Raw genomic sequence first — 21,942 nt, 5'->3', positions numbered from 1 at the left:
TCAAATGGGGCACATGTCCTTACAATATTTTAATAAATTGGTATTAAAGGTGTAAAATAAGTTTACATATTGTAATACAGTGTTGTTTTACTTAGAAAAAATTATCGAAAATATATTTTTTTCAACTGCTGAGAAAAGAATTAGCCCTGGTATAGTCAAGGTTTATTTCTCGAATTTAAAGCTAAATTTACCTTCAGAGAGAGAAAAAATAAAGGATAACAGGACCAAATTGGAATTTTGCATGTGTGTGTTGTACATTGTTTTATCTTTTATATGTCATACATTACCACAGGGAACTTTAGTTGCATAGACTTGTTTTGTGAGAGCAATAGTTTTCAGATTATTTTGTTAAGAATGTGTTTATCATCTCAAAATATATGGTTATTTGGTGAAGATTAATCTACTTTCAGTATTACAATGTGAACACAATTTAGCAACAACCAAACTGTCATCACTAAGTCAGCAAAAACATATGCAAATTTCTAGAACTTTGCAGATGACTAATGGCTTCCACTATAGAAGAAAGTCAAGATGTTTATTTTTCTCTAGAGACATAACAAAATATCTGTACTGATGCCAACTCCATGCATGAAAAGTATTTATTTCTACTGAAAATTTTCATTTAATGAATTCCTTTTAGAAATATTCAGAACTGAGAACAGAGTGTAACCCTCAAATGAACACATAAACACTTATTCCAGACCATGTTTTCTAAAACTACCTTGAAGCCGATACTCAAGTATTTCCTAAAATGTGTCTCATTTTGCATAAAATTGCTGCATGAAATTCTTGTCCATGGGAAAAATAAAATTAATAATGCTCTAGATAAACTAATTAATGTTTGTTCAGGTTATCTACTAATTACTTAACAAACTACCCCTAACTTAATGGCAAATGACAATCACTTTACTTTGCTCATGAATTTTGGGGTCATAAATTCGAGAAGAGTTCAGCTCAGTGGTTTGTCTGTGATCTACATGGCATAAGCCAGGGAAGCTAGGGCTGGAGGATCCACTTGCAAGATATCTTCTTCACTTATATTGGTGTCTTGATGCTAGTTGACCTCTCTCTCCCACCATATTGTGTCTCATCCTCTAGCGCCTCTCTATGTGGCTTAAACTTCAAACAGCATGGTGGTTTCAGAGTGGACCAAAACACTGGGACAGAAGTTGCAAGTTTCTTTTGATTCAGCCTCTAAAATTTCAGAACATCACTTTTGCCACACTCTATTGGTCAAGTGTGTCCCGACGGCCAACCCAGATTCAATGGGAGAAGAATGACAAGTCAAGTTTAGATATTAGGAGTAGCCAAAAATCTATGGCCAGCTTTAATCTACCATGATGTTGTCTAAAATTTTAAGTAATGGGATTTGGGAAACCCAAAGTTGATAATGTGTTTAGCCATATGGATTGGATTTTTGTATTTCTTGGCAGCTCTAATTTTAGTTCTAGCTTGAGGATGTCCAGAATTGAATGTGTTTGATAAACTTCAGAAACTGAAGTAAAACAATTTCCAGTTTTCATTACCTTACTGAATTCTTCAAGTTTTCCAGACATAGACAGAGATATCCAATAATTCCAGTTATCTTTCTCTATCTCTTTTTTACACATGGTGTTTTCTAATGTCTCGTGATTCTGACTGCAGAACTCCCACGCACACGGAGGAGCTCTTTGATATTTATAGTGCTCATAATGTCATCTGACTATTGAGGTATAAGAGCAACTTACAAAAGGATTTCCAATTGTGAATAAATGGTACTAAATAAATCCGTGAAAGAGTTAAAATCACTTAAAATTAATCAGTCATGTGCTCCTTGAAACATCAAAGATCTGGTTTGACTGATTTTGCTTTTCTTTCTCTGAATTATATGGTTGTTTACATCTCAGAGTAACAGCCTTTCTGGGATGAAAAATAAGCAGGTCTCCATCTTTCTCTCAATAAAGTTGTCTCCAATTGTGTTACAAACTAAAACCCGAAAAGTTCAGCCTTACATCTAATGTAAATTGGAAGTAAATTATTTTAGTAATCTTATAGGATGGTAGTATTTGGTAGGGTATTTTGGCATATATATCTATGTTAGAATACAGGTTTATACAAAGTGCACATCTTGTAGATGTCCTGAACAGTACATACAGGTGTTGCACCCAGTGAATCTGAATGGAATGTATCTTCTACAATGGTCCTTCTCCTTGCTTTAGATCAATACTTTTCAAACTTTGCTGTGGTGTGCCTAATAGCAGAGGAGAGTACAAAAGGTATTCCTTCAGGGACCAAAAACATAAAATTTACTCACATTTTGTGTATCTTATCAAGTACTTTTTTTTTTTTTTTTTTTTTTTTGAGATGGAGTCTCGCTCTGTCACCCAGGCTGGAGTGCAGTGGCATGATCTCAGCTCACTGCAAGCTCCACCTCCGGGGTTCACACCATTCTCCTGCCTCAGCCTCCCAAGTAGCTGGGAATACAGGTGCCTACCACCATGCCTGGCTACTTTTTTGTACTTTTAGTAGAGACGGGGTTTCACCGTGTTAATCAGGATGGTCTCGATCTCCTGACCTTGTGATCTGCCCTCGGCCTCCCAAAGTGCTGGGATTACAAGCGTGAGCCACTGGGCCTGGGCTTACCATGTACATTTTATCATGCAAATGTTGCTTTCTACATATAGATAGATAGATAGATAGATAGATAGATAGAGAGATAGATAGAGAGATAGATAGATAGATAGATAGATAGAGATATATAGATATATATGTGGATAAATTGTTTTCATTTGGTATGAAAACAATTTATCCACTTGAATTTCCATGTAAACTAATGATACGAGACCATCATATGGCTCCATGTAACCCCTGGAACCACAAAGTTCCCTTGGAATATTTTTATCCCAGTTCAAGGTAGAGCAACGTAAGTAAAATGTATCATACAGTCAGTAAGGGTATCAGCATATCTAGATTTGGCCCTAACAAAATATAATGACTGCAAAACAATACAGGGGACATAAGAAGAGCCACAGTCTAATACTTCATTATTTCCAAATATTTACCATTTGCACAGTCCACTCTTGACAACACGTTTATTAATTTCTTTTTGTTTTGTTTAAAATGCTTAACTTTGGTACTCACATTGCTAGGCTTATTTAAAAACTACTATTTGCTATATTTCATTTTGGAAAAGTGAACATTAGGAATATAATTTTCTGTCTCTTATTTTCAAGATATAAATAAGCTTCCAACAATCCCAATTGAATTATAAAGATCAAAAGTTGAGTCAAAACTTCCAAAAACTACAAGGAGATATCATCTCACCCTAGTTAAAATGGCTTTCATCCAAAAGAGAGGCAATAACAAATGCTGGAGAGGATATGGAGCAAAGGGAACCCAAATGTCCACTGTTAGTGGGAATGTAAATTAGTACAACCACTGTGGAGAATGGTTTGGAGGTTCCTCAGTAAACTAAAAATAGAGCTACCATATGATCCAGCAATCCCACAGCTAGGCATATACCCAAAAGAAAGGAAATCATTATATCAAAGAGACATCTGTACTCCCATGTTTATTACAGCACTATTCACAACAGCCAAGATTTGGAAGCAACCTAAGTGTCCATCAACAGACAGACGGATAAAGAAAATGTGGTACATATACACAATGGAATACTATTCAGTCATAAAAAAGAATGAGATCCAGTGATTTGCAACAACATGGATGAAACTGGAGGCCATTACATTAAGTGAAATGAACCATGCACAGAAAGACGAATTTCACATGTTCTCACTTATTTTGGGGAACTAAAAAATTAAAACAATTGAACTCATGGAGATAGAGAGTAGAATGATAGCTATCAGAGGCTAGGAAGGGTTTTGGGTGTGGTGGAAGTAGGAATGGTTAATGGGCATGCAAATATACTTAGAATAAGTAAGATCTAGTATTTGATAGCACAACAGGGTGACTACAGTCAACAATAATTTATTGTACATCTTAAAATAACTAAAATATTATAACCGGACTGTTTGTAACAAAAAGAAAGAATAAATGTTTGAGGTGATGGACACCCCATTTTCCCTGATGTGATTATTATACGTTGTATACCTGTGTCAAAATATTTCATGTACTCTATAAATATACACACCTACTAGGTACCCACAATAATTAAAAATTAAACAAAAACAAAAACCTTTCTAAGTGAGTGAAAATTGGGATCAATTTGTCTTCCCTAGCTGTATAATGGATATAGACCACAATGGTCACAAATATCAATAAATCATATATTCAGTGTAAGCCCAATACATTTCAAGCATATTTACTCAGTTCTCTTGTGGTTCTTCTGTTTAGAATTGAAGAAATTTAGAATACTAGAATGAAATCCAAGACAGATGAAATCTTGCAAATGTTAAAGGGCATGATTTAAATTAAAGGCCACAATTTGAAAGAGATCCTAGCAGGCCTCTGAGTTTTTAGCTTACAGTACTTAAAATTACAAGGATTAGCAGTAGGAGCTCTAAAAAGAGGTGTAACACCTTGTGTTCTTATCTGAGTGTGTAAAAGGACAGTAGCACTCATAAGTCAACTTGTCACTTTTCCCAACATCATATGATTCATAAATATTCACGATCCCAACCTAAAAACAAGTTTTAAATGGCCCTGGATTGTGATATTGAAAATAATATTATCAAATCATTTTAAAGGCGAAACCGAAGGCCTGTATTTTATTTTAAGAAGTGCTTGGTCTCCAGGAGTTAATGCTGTCCAAATAAAAATTTTGGCTGACATGTATGAAAAGTTTTCTGTACCAATCACCAATGCAAGACACTCATGAATCTATCAATCATAGAATTAAAAAGCTCTGTCATACAGCACACTTAATACCCAGTGTAACTAATTAGTATTACCATTTTTTGATGCAATACAAACTCATTTCCTTAAACTGCTATTGCACTGAACTCCAGGGTTATAAATGAGCAGAACACAAATTGATTTGCACGTAATAACAGTGGCAATAAACCTTTCCTGGTTCATGCCATTTTCCCCATCTGTTAAAAGAGGGCAAGTTTAGGAAGTGTTATTCCAAGGAGGGGACTTACCCAGCTGGACATCTATAACACTTGGCTGATTCTCCATGGGGAACAATGGCTTGGGAGGCTTGTCTGTCAGTAAAGCTAGAAGAGAAAATGAAAGAAAGTAATGGAAAAATTGAGATAAATTACAGGATGAGAAAGATTCTGTCACGTATGATATTTAATGTTTGTAGACTTGATGGTGTGTAAACATTTATTAGACAGTGTTCCTACTTCCTACTTGGGTTGTTACTCTATCCATACAATATCTATTTCCCAGCACATTTAGAGCACCATTGATTCACTGTAAATAGGCCATTTTGACAACTACATTTTCCAACAAGGTGAAACAAACGGACTATTTTGGGTGGTTTTTATACATTTGTAAGTATAAAGAAATATATATTTTAAAAGTATAATTGAGAAATAGTAAATCCTCATATATACTTTGTAGTGGTATTCTCAATGAAATATTACCCTAACGGACATTTTTAGTGACATGAATCTTCTAAACCTCTGAATTATCCCCCACTCTCCACTGCAACCTCCAAAACAATATAATAAAGCAATGATATCTTCATTAGGATAATTGATCAAAAATACCAATTAAGCATCTTTTGTACTCCAAGTCTTGTGCTAGGCACTAAAGGGAAAGAAAGTAGTCTTTATCTTTGCCCTCAATTTATAATACAGGACTACGAACACAGGACTAGCACACCATAATAGAGAATGGAACATAGAATATAGCATTTGAGCTATAAGGCTATATATAGGTGGTAAAGAAATGGAGAAAGGAGAGGTCAATATTTGCTGGAAGGTTTGGGGAAAGTTTTATGAAGAGAATGGATCTCCATACAAAACTTAAGGGATGAAGAAGAATTGGAAAGTAAAGAAGAAAAGATTCTCAGAAGATTCTCAAAAAGATTTTCAAAAGATTATCAGGAAAGATTAACAACATAAACCAAGGCACAAGAGTAGAACTTCACAAGCATAATATGCTTCGAGGAAAATGAGCCTGATGAGAAGGGGTTTTGTGAGCAACATGAATTAAAAATGAAACTAGATAGATTGGATGGGGCTGAATTCTGGAGGACTGTGAGTAACAGGCAGAGGAATTTGGACATGATGTTCTAGGCTGGAGTGTCATTGTAGATCTTGAAACAAAAAATGACTCAAAGGAAGTGATGTCCAATGATGATTGGCTTGGTATGTGGAATGGGCTGAGAGAAAAACAAAAAACTAAGAGGTTGAGGAAACAATGCTGCAGTGTGTGGGGATGGGTGGTGGTGAGCAGCCACACCAGGCTGGAGTTTGGGGAATTTTTTTTTTTTTTAATGAGAGGACAAATCTGAGAGGCACCTGGAAGAAAGAAATGAGAGGACTCAGCATGTAGCTACATAATGTCATGTGTATTGTTGTCATAAAACAACCCTTATATCAAACTATTGTTTATATCCTGAATTCCCTTTAACTGATTCTGTATTTATGTCTTGCTTCAAGTATCCAACTGGACTCTTACCTACTAAAAAGAAATGTTTTATACTTCTTTATAATTCACAGGAGGAATAGCATAGGATTGTGCTATAATGATTAAGCCACCATTAATTGACTAGCTTAGGAATTCCCTGCCAACATGAGAGAAGATCTCATACTATTTGCAGAATATTTAGAAGAGAAAGAGAGAAATAAAAGTTGATTACAGGACAGGTAAGGTTAGGGAACTATACAAATTTGGAGAGATTCCCAAAATAGTTGTTGATAATAAACAAATGCACCAGAAATATACTTAGGAAAGAGCTTTTTGGCACATTAGCTTTCTCTTCCTAATACCTGAGCCGCCTGAAGTGGGAAAATTTTAGTGAATTAATTGCCTTCATTTTTCCAACACATCATTCAAGATGACATTCAATATGCATTGTCCTTATGGAATTGAACATCATTTTTGTTTTAATTGACTTTGGCATAATTTAGACCTACTAATATAATGTCTAGTCTTCATTTCATAAATACTACAGTTACTCTTAATAATCTGATTTTTAAATATTATTAGAAACATGAGGGATCTACTTTAAACAAAATGTATATGTTTGAATTTAAAATCCAGTTATATCAGATTTTCAATTTTGTTGTAGTTTGCTATTATTTGTAATAGTAAAATATTGGAAACAACCTCAATTTCTAATGGTAGGAGCCTTGTTACAATTGTGGTGATTTCATATAATGACATATTGTGATACTGCTGTTTAAAAGAATTAGGTCAATCTGTAGATTAGATATGAAAATATTTCGAAGACATACAGTTTAATGAAAAAAACAAGGTCCCAAATAGTATGCGCAGCATGCTATTTTGAGTATAAAACATACATATGCATATATAAATGTTTGTATACGTATGAAATATTTCTAGATGGATACATGTGCAATTGGTAACAGTGGTGTCCTCTGAAGAGAGGGAGTGGATGGCTGAGTAACTGTGGTGGGTAAGGAAAGGGTGTCATGGGCAGGCAGAAGGAAGATTTAATCTTCACTATATGCCTTTATATTTTGAACCATCCCCATATGCTATGTATTCAAAACATAAATAAAATTAAAATTAAATCCAGCCATTTTTCATTTTATTAATAAAAAACTCATTTTGATTTCTTTATAGAATTATTGTCAATTTACCTTACACATCCAAATTATAGACATTTAGCTTGCTGGAAACTATTCTTCGGCAATCTTATTTTAAAATATTTCCTTCTTCCAAATGAATTAACTGGAATGTGATAGGTGGGAAGCAATTGTAAGGAATGTATTTCATGTACGGAAATGACAATCTTGCTCTGCTTTCAGCAGGATGAGTTTGGGGTCATTGTTTTCCCCTTCCCTTATCTTCTGCCATGGACTATGGATGTATTTACCCTAATTTTATTATTGTTAAATATCAATTGCTGAAGTGACATTCACTAATATTAATGATAATTTTAGGTGTCCCACATTTATAGGTGGTTCATAAGTTTCAAAGTGCTTTCAGATACATTAGCTCATATTATCTTCATGATGACCTTGTAAGGTAAAGAAGACAGTTACAAATGTGGCCAATTTAGATATGAAGTTAAATGAAGCTTATATTGTCTTATTTGGTGTCCCCTTGTGACCAAAAGCCCCCACCTGCAGGATGAATAGGAAAACAGGATGTAAGTTGTAGGCAGTAGACAGGTAAAGAGATCAGTACTGAGTCAGTGGTTTTAGCTTCTTTGACTCCACAATAATTACACTAGGGTTCCTAGTCCAATGGGAATGGCTTTGTGGCTAACAGCCAGTTGAAACATGATCCCTGTAGGACACCCCACACATATACACCTTTTCCCCCTAAACCCGTGAATGGAAAGAGATGAACTGGCACTTAACCCAGCACATCTCAATGGGATATAAGGCTATGGTGCCTCTTTAAATTCCAATATCATGTTTAGGCCTGAGAATTGCTAAGAAGTGCAGAACATTTGTGATGATAAAGCAGCAACTGCAGCAGTTCATCTGGATCCTGACCACCAGCCCAGAGACAAATCTATCAGCACCTTGCATAATTATAGCATTTGCAGATTAGCTAGAGTGCATGCTGCCACAGGCAGGCAAGCTCATTTCTTGTTTATTTTTATTTTTAAATCTCATCTGAAACTCAGTTACTAATTGTGAAAGGAAAGAAAGAACTGTCAATACCAAGTCCCCTAAACAACAGTGCAGAGATTTACAATTTTATTAGGAATCTTATCCTGGACCTTAAGGGGGACTAATTGGGGTCTGAGCTAATCTTTGAATTTGCTGCTTAAGCTTCATGCTTTGATTGAAAGAATGGGAGCAAAGGATACATTTTGTTACTAACGTTTCAATGTACAATTTCTCCAATGCACTTTCCTCAGTAGCTGCTTATATTTATTTATCCTTAAATATAATTGCTCTACTGTGTATACCATGACACTAGTCTTAAGGTGTTAGTGAAGCTACTACTATTACTGCCTTCTTCTTCCTAAAACTAGGTTTTATATGTTTGACACTAACTTTCCTGAGAAGAATGCTCAAAATAACTTTTTCTTTTCCATGATAGGCAATGATTTTATCTATATGTACAACCAGATCAACTGGTTTGACTGAAATGATTGGTCAATTTCCATGAACTTAGTATAAAAAATAAGTAGACTCATTTGTTTAATTGAATAAATGAATTTGACTACATTGCCCAAGTGTTACCTACTGTTATGACAATTTTCATTGTCCTCTTTTGTTACTGACTTACCTGTTTAATTAGGTTGGCCAGAAAGACCAAGTGGGAGGGAGTAGAAGGACAGAAACTCATTAATTTCTGTGAATGAAGCTATTTTGGAATTTGTGTGTTATGGTCAATGAAATGGATCCTCCCAAATCCATTCAGCATACTAGCACTAAAATCACATTCTAAAATCACTATTTTTGTCATAACATTTAACCATTCAAAACCTACCAATGTTTCCTACATTTACAGGAGGATAAACTCTGAACTTGTCACCTGGGAACATAAAGGCAGCCATAGTCTAGCCTTAATAACTTTCCTATTTTATGTTATGTTATGTTATTTTATTTTTTGAGATGTAATTTCACTCTTGTTGCCCAGGCTGGAGTGCAATGGCAGAATCTCAGCTCACCTCAACCTCCGCCTCCTGGGTTGAAGCGATTCTCCTGCCTCAGCCTCCCGAGTAGCTGGGATTACAGGCATGCACCACCATGCCCGGCTAATTTTGTATTTTTAGTAGAGACAGGGTTTCTCCATGTTGGTCAGGCTGGTCTCGAACTCTCGACCTCAGGTGATCCACCCGCCTTGGCCTTCCAAAGTGCTGGGATTACAGGTGTGAGCCAGGGTGCCCAGCCTTTCCTGCCTTTTTACCCACCTATCTTCTATTTTATTGATGCTATAGACAAGTTACTTTCCTCATTCACATTGCATTAATTTCCAACTATGCATCTTGGCTTAAAGTCTTCCTCTAAGTTTGGTAACAAATAAAAACAGCTACCATAGTTATGATTTACTTAATATCTACTGTTCTAGGCTGTTTCAAGACATTTTATATTACATTTTACAAATAACTTGCCCAAAGTCAAGCAGCTTATTCTTGAATCTAAAGAAGGGACCTGAATTGAGTTCTGCCTGATTTCACCAGGCCCACAACACTCTAAGACCTCTCCCTTTCTTTTTTTCATCCCAAGTCCTAGCTATCCTCCAAAAACTTGTTTAAATCTTGAATCCTCCAGAAAGCCTTCCTTAATAACAGCCCAAGTTAATCTTTCTCCTCTCTTAAATCCTAAAGCATTTACTACTCCTTTGAACCACCCATTTGGTTCATGATATGTACTACTTTGAATACAAATTAAACCTCACATTACATGGGTATGTCTTGTCTTGCTAACTATATTTTTAAGCTCCCGGAGGATAAAAATCATGTCTCATATAATCCAGCAAAGAAGATAGTATGTGACATTGGGGGAACAAATAAACACAATCTCCAAATTAACTTCCCGGTGACATTCTTTCTCTAAAAAAGTGTGCTTCCCATAGCATTCTTAGATGGCAAGGAACAGAATCAAACTTTTGCTAATTAAAGCCAAAAGGGAATTTATCAGAAGTATATCTCAAGGATGGCCAGGAAGTTTGGGGAACTAGGTTTAATAACAGAAAAGAAACCAGGCCAGGTCTAGATACGCAAGCAAAAGAGACTACACAATAATTTCATCCTGACCCCCTCATCGAATTGAACTGGTTTGTTGTTGGTTTTTTTTAATATGTTTTCTTTTATTGTGTTGTATCTTGGTTAAATTTTTTGTCCTTGTATCACTTTGATCAAGATTCAAAATCCCAGAACGACAGGCTGAATGAACAAGTTTCGAGCTCAAGGCCTAGGAAAGATTGTATGCAAATCATGAAGAAAAGAAGAATCTCCTAAAAGCAGGTTTTTTCAACCTCAGCGAGATAACATTCACTAACAGCAAATTCTTTGTTGTAGGTGACTGTCCCATGCATTGTTGGATGTTTAGCAGCTTCCCTGGCCTCTACCCAAAGATGCCAGTAGGACCTTCCCCCAGTTGTGAAACTAGAAATGTCTCAAGATATTGGCAAAATGTAATGAGGGGAATAACATTGCACCTGCTTAATAACCACTGTCCTAAAGAAAACTTAGGTTGTGTTAGAAAAACAAATAAATACTAGATGGCCAAAGGTAACACACAATACCATCTCATTGCCCAACTCCAGGGGCACACTTAAATCAGTTTCCATGTGAATGGCATTCCTGGGAGCATATAATATTAATGGGATGCCCTGAAGTTGTGCAAAGAAGTGACATTGATCACACACATCCATTAATAAAACACAATTTTATTAATTAAAACAATAATATTTTATGCCAAATACTTCTCAAGTTCTGAAATAGTCACTGGATTTTGTCAATGGGTAGCAACCGTTCCATGGGCTCTTTCCTCTTCCAAATCACCTAAGCTCATGAGCTAATTCCAAAAGAGAGCAATAGCAGCCTTATGGCTCTTTGTCCGAAAGTGCCCAGATGTACAAGTATTACAGATTGCCTATTGTTCTGAGGGAACTGAGGATTTTGGGAAGAAAGACTTGGGAATAGCTTTCATGTGAGAAGACAAAATGGAGGTCCTTACTGAGCAAATCAGATTTAGGGAGAGCCAGATATCCTGTGAATACCTTAAAAATTTCCTGTAATCATGAATGGAGATTTGCCAAGCTTAGCCTAAGTAGTTGACTAGTTTGAAGATTTCATAAATCGAACACAGAATGAATGCAGAAATTGCTGAGCTCTGAACACATCATAAGTACTATTATTCTTTGGAATATATGGCATTTTTTTATTGTGATTAGCTGATAATTGCTTGAGGCAAGGAATATCTCTATTAACTACATAGTCTTCCTAATCCTGTATTATGATGTACACAATTTACTGGCCACTTAATCTAAAGCTACATATGATAAAAATATTTTATTTCTAGAATTAGCAGGCCGAGAGTCCCGTAATTTAGATGATTATCCAGGAAAAAGTACAGAATAATCATGATTATTCAATATCATCCTTAATGTTCCAAACCTGTAAATTCAAGCAGCAGCAGCCTTGCTTACAATATATCTCCTTTGCCCTAATATTCCTAATTTTGTGATCTCTATTTTAGAGAAATTTCTTCTCCATCCTGCTTTTAGGCACACAAAGTTGTGACTCTCTGATCAAAGCCTGCTGCAAAAAAGCATCTGCCATTTAAACCTTAATATGAACTTAAGACACTTGTACCTTCTCTCATAAGGCTAGCTGCTTTTGAAGGATTGTCTCTAAATGTGGAATGAAAGGCTTTACTGCATTGTAGTCACACATTGGGCACCAGGGCCCCTTTCTTGACTTACTATCTTCACATTGATGTTAGCCAACAAACAGGGTGGCCCTTCTGCAGAAGCCGATGAAGACAAATAAAGCTGTTTTCCTCAAGATTCTAACCAGCATTACTATGAGTGAATCTTCTAGTTCATAATAACATCTAAGGAAAAAGAGCTGAGGCATATGTTAAATAAAAAAATCAATGTTCATTAAAAATCAATCTTTCCTTTTATTTCAGCTTGTTATTACTTCCATCAACTAACCACTGTAGCAATTAATCTTTTATAATTATTTTCTCTACCAAAATTATAATATTGTCTGTCTTATTTGTAACAGGAGGAAACAGATCAGCATGGACTGTTTATTAACTCAATCTAGAGAGAAGATATATTCTCTAGGTGTCCCAGCTATAATAGAAAATTTGTGATAGGCTCACAACAAAAAACAGAACCAGTGATCCCCAGAATTATTTGAAAATTTGTTTTCAAATCACTGATGGCTCCAACTTCAGATACTTTTACATGTATCTCCCTCATCTCCCTGCCTACTACAACCCTTTAAAAATAATTCTCTTCATTAAGTCATTGTTACTGATGACAATGGTTCATGTTCCTCACATGTATATTTGGAAGATAAAATTATTGAGAATTACTGAGAGTCAAACATATGAAAGGTTATATTCAGAGGATTACATTGCTTTTAAAACACATTCCAGTTTCACTAAAAATATCCCTGCCATTATTTAAAGCCACTGAAGTATTTGCCTTTTATTAGCATAGAACTTAAAGTCAGTTATCGTCTTTAACAAATAAGTGATCCTTTACCAAATAGAGGTTAAACTGCTGGGAAAGTGCTAGGCAACTTACCTGGCCATTGCCCCTGCAAAGCTTAGGGCCTCCCTAGCAACTGGCTGAGAGCCTGTGTCCTGCCTTGCAATTCAGTGGATGTGCCCTGAGGGCAGTGAATGGTCAGGGCTGCTGTGAAGTTGCCCTGAGTTGCCCTTTTCTCTAGATCCCACATTTATTTCCACTAATATTTGAGTTTTGAGCAGTGCATGAGCTTTGGGAAAGCTTAAGCATAAGGCAGGGCAATTTCTTCTCAATGCCATTTGACACAAGGCCCTTCTCTGGAGGGAAGAATGTTTATTCAGCACAAATCTGCCCAGACATAAAGCAACTTCTTCAAACTTGAAAAGAAAACAACCTTGGGGGAAATGGAAACTTAAACAGTGGTTATGATGGTAGTTTTTTTTTTTTTCTTCACAGTTCCTGCTTTTTCTTCACTGTTGCCTTTTTTCCCTCAAGTAAGATTTTTCTTTCTCTCTCTAAAATAGTACTCCCTGGACCCTTATATTGTTGATGTCAAACAAATTCCATATATAGTTATTATCAAAGAAATTTCACAAGATAGTATACTTCCAGGTTTCACACAGAACTTGGGATATAGTTAGTATTAAAATAAGTATGAAAGGTTAAACATGGGAGATGGGTGAATTTTTACCTTGCTTAAAGATCATCATTTGGCTCTGTGATGACTGATCTGTCAGGATCTATAAATTTGGCCTAGATAGTGATGTCTAAAAATATATGATACCCAAGGATGGATAATTTTAGAGCTAGACAAACCCTTAGAGATCTAATTCATCTGGCTATTTTGACAGATGAAGAAACTGAAAGGCAGAAAAGGAGGAATGTACTTAACATCATACTGAAAATTAATAATAAAACAGAAGACCCAAACCCAAGTTTCTTGAATTAAAAGTTCAATATTCTTGCTACTGCACCATGGCTAACATTGATTAAGCAGGGATTTCATGCCAAGCACTTTTACATTTATTCTCTCATTAAATCTTCATGACAATGTATAAAGTAGGTCCTACTATTATCAACATTTGACAGATGAGAAAACTGAGGCTCAATGAGTTTAAATTATTTGTCCAAAGTCATATTGCTGGTAAATACATTTTGGGTCCAAGATTCAACCAAAGTCTATCTCACCCTTGAGTCCAAGGTCATAGCCACTACTCTACACTGTCATATTTCTTCCGTGTTTTTTTAATTTAAGACTGTTTTTTTGTGTGTGTGTTCAAAATACATCCAAAATATCTCCGTATAAGCATCACCAAAAAATAAAAATAAAAATAAAAAATAAAAAGGAAAGAAAGAAAGAAACCTAAACACGTCACTAAACTGATGAGCTTCGGGGATTAATTGACTGAGTACTTCCTTTAGCTGTATCCACAAAATTCCACAGGTCAAAGAATGGGATGAAAATTCGATTTTGGATTACCTGATGTAATTCATTCTTATAATCAGTTAACAAATGTTTGTAGTTCTATTATAGAAAGGTACTCTACCAAATAGTGTGTATATCTTCGTTGGGGGCAGTAAAGTATAAATTTGAAGAATACACAGAGTCAAATCAAAAGGCTTAATCTAGTAGAAGAAATGGAGATATAAAATGGCTGTAGTAAGTGACAAAAAGTGGTAATTGACTGTTTTAACTTTTATTGCTGCTGGTAAGCTATCACACACTTAGTAGTTTAAAACAACATATTTACTATTATCTTACTGTTTGGGAAGTGAGAAGTCTAGTGTGGGTCTCACTGGATTAAAATTAAGGTGTCAGCAGGGCTGCATACCTTTCTGGAGGCCCTGGGAGAAAATCAATTCCTTTTCCTTTTCTATCTTCTAGAGTCTGTCTGCATTCATTGGTGCTTGGCCATTTTTCATCTTCAAAGCCAGCAAGGGCAGGTTGAATCATTGTGTCATTATATTATTCTTTATTTTCTATCTACCCCTTCTATTTTTAAGGAAACCTGTGATTTCATTGAGCTCACCTGGATAATCCATGATGCTTTCCCTATTTTGAGGTCAGGGGATTAGCAACCATAATTCCACTTACAACCTTAATTTGACTTTGCTATAGAACCTACCATATTCCTAACAGATTAGATTATGGACATCTTTGGGGTGGAGGGCATTATTCTGCCTACTACCATGCCACAAGAAGTAAACAAAATATAGATAAAATTTAAAGAAGCAGAATATGACATTGTGGCTGTCATATGGAATAACATATATTGTCTGTATTGTATTTTTATGAAAATAACTTTTTTACTGGTCTCATTTCAGCCAAATCAGTTTTTGAACATAATCTTTGCATTTCAAACCAAAGTTCATGAAGGCAATTATTTGACTAGATTGGGCAGGTATTGATATTTCGGTTTTCAGTCTAATGGTTTATTTACTTATGGTTGTCAAACTAATTAGGCATTCATAACTTGTTAACATGATGTTTTGCAATACAAAAGAATAAGGAAAAGCAAAATATCACTTAAGTTCAGTTGTTTGGATGTGTTAACAGTCCGTAATGAGGATGACAACCGGATATTAAATAAGCATTTTTTTAAAAATCAAAAGTTTCATGACAGGGATAATTTTCTAATTCACAGAATATTTGTTTGGTAAACATTATTTGTGATGTGATATTTAGAGCTCAGGAAGAAGAGAACCATTCTAACATAAAGACTTACTTAGTTTGGGATCTGAGGTAGAAAATAAAGTGTCAGTCACAAGGCATCATCACTTTATCCTCCTCCACGTCCGCTTTACATTACCAGAGAACTTTCCATGATTGTGAATAACCTATTTGTTTACATGACAACAAGCCAAATGCATGGTCATCAAAAATCTATAAAGTGCAGGGTGTTACTTCCACTTTGCAGATGAGGAAACTGAGATTCAGACAGGTTAATTTACTCTCCTAAGGACTAACCTCTGGCTACTAAGAGCCAGAACCAAAATATAAATCCTAATTTCCTGACTCCTATTCTGTAGTCTCCCAGTCTCATTTAATCCTCACAACATTCCTATGAGATGAGTACCACTATTTCCATTTTTTGTTGTTGTGGTTGAGGAAATTAAAGGTCAAAGGGGTTAGGTCACTTGACCAAGGTTACCTTGCTAGCAAAGATGGCAGAGCTATCATTCAAATCTATGTCTGTTTGGCTTTAAAGCTGAGATCTTCCCCCAGAATCATTCAAGGATGAATATGTAATAATATTTCAAATGAACTCAATCATACTAGAGCAGTCTCTGAAAATAAAGTAGTTTTACTTTCCATTTCCATCACTGAAGTCAGGACCTGGCTCTTAGAAATCTTGATTAATTTCCCACATGATGGCAGCTCTCTGGGAGGTTTCCAAGCTTGTTCCCTGTCTTCATAACACTGATGAGAACTAATTTAATTAATCAAATATAAGTTGATGATCTATGATGTTGAAATTGATTTTCAAATGGAGCCAATTATGACTGCTCACAGTTTCAAGGAAAAAATACAAGCTAGGTGATTTCAAGATGTGATTATTGGATACAGAAGAATTGAGAAAGGAAAAAAATTAACTGAATTTACAAAGCACTTTCTGTTTCCCATGATTATCTCATTAAGTCCAACTCGGAGGCTAGGAAAGCAAGAATTGTTGTCTCCAGAAACCGTGATAGGAAATCTTGGGAATTTTTCAAAGTAGGATCCAAATCTCATGAAAAAGGGTGACTTGCCTTTTTGAATCAACTTTTTGAGTAAACTTGCCAGTTAACTGTGGAGTTTTGATGGCCCCATTTTCTCTGATAGAATAAGCATTTATTCAGCTGTGATTATCATTCATCTCCTGATATAACTTTGTCAAGAAATTGGGTTCATTGTTCAAAGGATATCCTGACCCTCTAAATAATACATCTTTGAAATACCATAAGGCAAGCTAATTCTTTGACAGGGGAATCAAATTCCACCATAGTGTTCTCTGTACTGGTTTAAATGAAGCAGCTTCCAAGTATAGTCTAATTCACCTAAGGGTCTGTACCACCACCACCCCTCCATCCCACCCCTCACTTCCCCAACCTCATCCCATTATTCCCTAGTTTGGACTGACACTTCCTCTGCAGAACATTCAAGTACAGATGGAAACCCAGGTGTGAAAACTGCTCTGACCTTATGACAAATTGATCTAGTGTCACTGGATGTTTCTACAGCAAATATGCACTTTCTCTGAGAGTATCTTTAGTCAAAAAGTGGTCAGGTCATTTGTGAGAGAACAAAAGGCTTTTCAGGAAACTCCTGTGGGGGTTGTTACCTGAGGTTACAAATCAGGGAAAACCCTGCAAATAGATCTTGCTGCCTTAGGTGACTCAGTGTCTACTGCTATGCTTTTAACATGAAGGCTAGTTAATTGTCTGACCAAAACCCAACCCTTTAGGATCTTTGTCTACGGGCTAATGACCCATTAGTGCTTTAGCATTAGCCTGACAGCCAGTGCTCAGTAGTATATATCCATTTAATCTCAGAGAGCTTGGGAAAAAAAAAATAAAAAAAGGCACTGCGTAGTACGTGAGAAAAGAATTCAGTTCCTGGGACAGCAGAAGCTCCTCATCCCCACCTGTCTTATGTGTATCTAGACCTTGGAAATGTCTGTGATGTTTATTAGCATCAGGCTGATCTCAGTCTAATTCAGAGCAAATGGTTGCTTATGTTTATTATTTTATAGGAAAAGCCTTTCTCAACTTTCGAAAACATCTGTCACCCACTATCTAGATCACAGAACTCTAAGATGTTGTAGTTGAAAGCATAGGTTCTGTGTTAACACCTGAGTCCTAGTTCTGGCTCTAGCACTTACTTTGTGACCTTGGTCATGATTCCTAAGCTCCTCTCAGACTCCATTTCCTTGATGCATAACTGTGGATAATAATAGTACCCATTTTTTAGGATTATTATGAGGATCAAATAAGATCATGCTTCTAAAGTGCTAGGCAGAGGCCTGGTACATAGTTTAGTTCTCAATAAATGGTAGCAAATATTGATTTGCCAATTAAAGAGAACATCGAGCTGTATATTCTCCTAGGGATGGATCCCAATTAATTACCCCACAGTAAATGAATGGCTGTAAATATTTAGGTTGGTGCAAAAGTAATTTGGCAATAACTTTCGCACCAACCTAATAGGCACACCAATGACAGGAAGGTTGAAAGGACAAGGGCCAGGTACCGAAGGGAAGAAGTGAGAGTAGGGTTGATAGAGATACAGAGCATCAGGATCACCAAAGCAAGACTCACTCACTTCAAAAATTCGATTCTCCAATACCACGTGCTATCACAGTACTTGTACAAATAGATCCAGATCTAAAACTCACATAGCCAGCTTCTGCCTTGGAAAGAGGATCACATATTCTCCACAAGCTTCAAAATCATCTATAATAATGCATAAAAAATGGATTGAGCTGGCAAGTATATTTCCATAGTGTCTGTGTGGATAACACACTCAGCATAAGTCACTGATTTTATTGACTCCCCCTAACCTATGCAAAGCCAAAAAGGAAATTAAGCTGGGTGGCTGGGTTTTCAGCCTGATGTCAATTTTGCTGCAAAGCAAACAGGCAAGTTACTGGCAAAATAATAGAAGCCACTTCATCAGCCTTATGAAATTTCTTCCACAGACTAGATAGTCAAAAAGCAACTTACGACCCATTTGGTTTATCTCTGAGCTCTGAGCTAGAACTTAAGATGCACGGGTTCTGATCCTGGCTCCACTAAAAATTTATAGTGTAACCTTGAACAATTCTGTTACCTTTTCTAACTTTTCTATTGCTTAGGTTCCTCAACTTCAAAATGGATATGGTAACTGCCCTGTGTAGTTTTATAGTTAATATGAGGATCAAGTGACCTAAGAAATATAAAAGCCCTATGAGGTTTTTATAAAATCTCTAAACAGGAGATTTTGGGCTGAGACAATGGGGTTTTCTAGATATACAATCATGTCGTCTGCAAACAGGGACAATTTGACTTCCTCTTTTCCTAATTGAATACCCTTGATTTCCTTCTCCTGCCTTATTGCCCTGGCCAGAACTTCCAACACTACCTTGAATAGAAGTGGTGAGAGAGGGCATCCTTGTCTTGTGCCAGTTTTCAAAGGGAATGCTTCCAGTTTTTGCCCATCCAGTATGATATTGGCTGTGGGTTTGTCATAGATAGCTCTTATTATTTTGAGATACGTCCCATCAATACCTAATTTATTGAGAGTTTTTAGCATGAAGGGTTGTTGAATTTTGTCAAAGGCCTTTTCTGCATCTATTGAGATAATCATGTGGTTTTTGTCTTTGGTTCTGTTTATATGCTGGATTACATTTATTGATTTGCGTATATTGAACCAGCCTTGCATCCCAGCGATGAAGCCCACTTGATCATGGTGGATAAGCTTTTTGATGTGCTGCTGGATTCGGTTTGCCAGTATTTTATTGAGGATTTTTGCATCAATGTTCATCAAGGATATTGGTCTAAAATTCTCTTTTTTGGTTGCGTCTCTGCCCGGCTTTGGTATCAGGATGATGCTGGCCTCATAAAATGAGTTAGGGAGGATTCCCTCTTTTTCTATTGATTGGAATAGTTTCAGAAGGAATGGTACCAGTTCCTCCTTGTACCTCCAGTAGAATTCGGCTGTGAACCCATCTGGTCCTGGACTTTTTTTGGTTGGTAAGCTATTGATTATTGCCACAATTTCAGCTCCTGTTATTGGTCTATTCAGAGATTCAACTTCTTCCTGGTTTAGTCTTGGGAGGGTGTATGTGTTGAGGAATTTATCCATTTCTTCTAGATTTTCTAGTTTATTTGCGTAGAGGTGTTTGTAGTATTCTCTGATGGTAGTTTGTATTTCTGTGGGATCGGTGGTGATATCCCCTTTATCATTTTTTATGGCATCTATTTGATTCTTCTCTCTTTTTTTCTTTATTAATCTTGCTAGCGGTCTATCAATTTTGTTGATCCTTTCAAAAAACCAGCTCCTGGATTCATTTATTTTTTGAAGGGTTTTTTGTGTCTCTATTTCCTTCAGTTCTGCTCTGATTTTAGTTATTTCTTGCCTTCTGCTAGCTTTTGAATGTGTTTGCTCTTGCTTTTCTAGTTCTTTTAATTGTGATGTTAGGGTGTCAATTTTGGATCTTTCCTGCTTTCTCTTATGGGCATTTAGCGCTATAAATTTCCCTCTACACACTGCTTTGAATGCATCCCAGAGATTCTGGCATGTTGTGTCTTGGTTCTCGTTGGTCTCAAAGAACATCTTTATTTCTGCCTTCATTTCGTTATGTACCCAGTAGTCATTCAGGAGCAGGTTGTTCAGTTTCCATGTAGTTGAGCGGTTTTGAGTGAGATTCTTAATCCTGAGCTCTAGCTTGATTGCACTGTGATCTGAGAGATAGTTTGTTACAAAAATCACAAGCATTCTTATACACCAATAACAGACAAACAGAGAGCCAAATCAGGAGTCAACTCCCATTCACAATTGCTTCAAAGAGAATAAAATACCTAGGAATCCAACTTACAAGGGATGTGAAGGACCTCTTCAAGGAGAACTACAAACCACTGCTCAACGAAATAAAAGAGGATACAAACAAATGGAAGAACATTCCATGCTCATGGGTAGGAAGAATCAATATCGTGAAAATGGCCATACTGCCCAAGGTAATTTACAGATTCAATGCCATCCCCACCAAGCTACCAATGACTTTCTTCACAGAATTGGAAAAAACTACTTTAAAGTTCATATGGAACCAAAAAACAGCCCGCATCGCCAAGTCAATCCTGAGCCAAAAGAACAAAGCTGGAGGCATCACGCTACCTGACTTCAAACTATACTACAAGGCTACAGTAACCAAAACAGCATGGCACTGGTACCAAAACAGAGATATAGATCAATGGAACAGAACAGAACCCTCAGAAATAATGCCACATATCTACAACTATCTGATCTTTGACAAACCTGAGAAAAACAAGCAATGGGGAAAGGATTCCCTATTTAATAAATGGTGCTGGGAAAACTGGCTAGCCATATGTAGAAAGCTGAAACTGGATCCCTTCCTTACACCTTATACAAAAATCAATTCAAGATGGATTAAAGACTTAAACGTTAGACCTAAAACCATAAAAACCCTAGAAGAAAACCTAGGCATTACCATTCAGGACATAGGCATGGGCAAGGACTTCATGTCTAAAACACCAAAAGCAATGGCAACAAAAGCCAAAATTGACAAATGGGATCTAATTAAACTAAAGAGCTTCTGCACAGCAAAGGAAACTACCATCAGAGTGAACAGACAACCTACAAAACGGGAGAAAATTTTCGCAACCTACTCATCTGACAAAGGGCTAATATCCAGAATCTACAATGAACTCAAACAAATTTACAAGAAAAAAAACAAACAACCCCATCAAAAAGTGGGCAAAGGACATGAACAGACACTTCTCAAAAGAAGACATTTATGCAGCCAAAAAACACATGAAAAAGTGCTCACCATCACTGGCCATCAGAGAAATGCAAATGAAACCACAATGAGATACCATCTCACATCAGTTAGAATGGCGAGCATTAAAAAGTCAGGAAACAACAGGTGCTGGAGAGGATGTGGAGAAATAGGAACACTTTTACACTGTTGGTGGGACTGTAAACTACTTCAA

At 36.3% G+C, this 21,942-nt stretch overlaps 1 protein-coding gene across 3 annotated transcripts in view; it reads right to left on the bottom strand.

The window, feature by feature from the left end:
- IL1RAPL2 (interleukin 1 receptor accessory protein like 2) overlaps positions 1-21,942 on the bottom strand; it is a 1,231,199-nt gene that overhangs the window by 276,220 nt on the left and 933,037 nt on the right. For all 3 annotated transcript variants that reach the window (XM_002831949.3, XM_054544919.1, XM_054544918.2), the window contains exon 6: positions 5,079-5,153. In XM_002831949.3, coding sequence (XP_002831995.1) covers positions 5,079-5,153 — 75 coding nt within the window. The remainder of the gene's footprint in view (positions 1-5,078; positions 5,154-21,942) is intronic.

The sequence above is a fragment of the Pongo abelii genome, chromosome X, assembly GCF_028885655.2.
Source record: "Pongo abelii isolate AG06213 chromosome X, NHGRI_mPonAbe1-v2.0_pri, whole genome shotgun sequence".
Classification (NCBI taxonomy): Eukaryota; Metazoa; Chordata; class Mammalia; order Primates; family Hominidae; genus Pongo; species Pongo abelii.
Note: the sequence above shows the minus strand (reverse complement) of the source record. Positions and strands in the feature narration are given on the sequence as shown.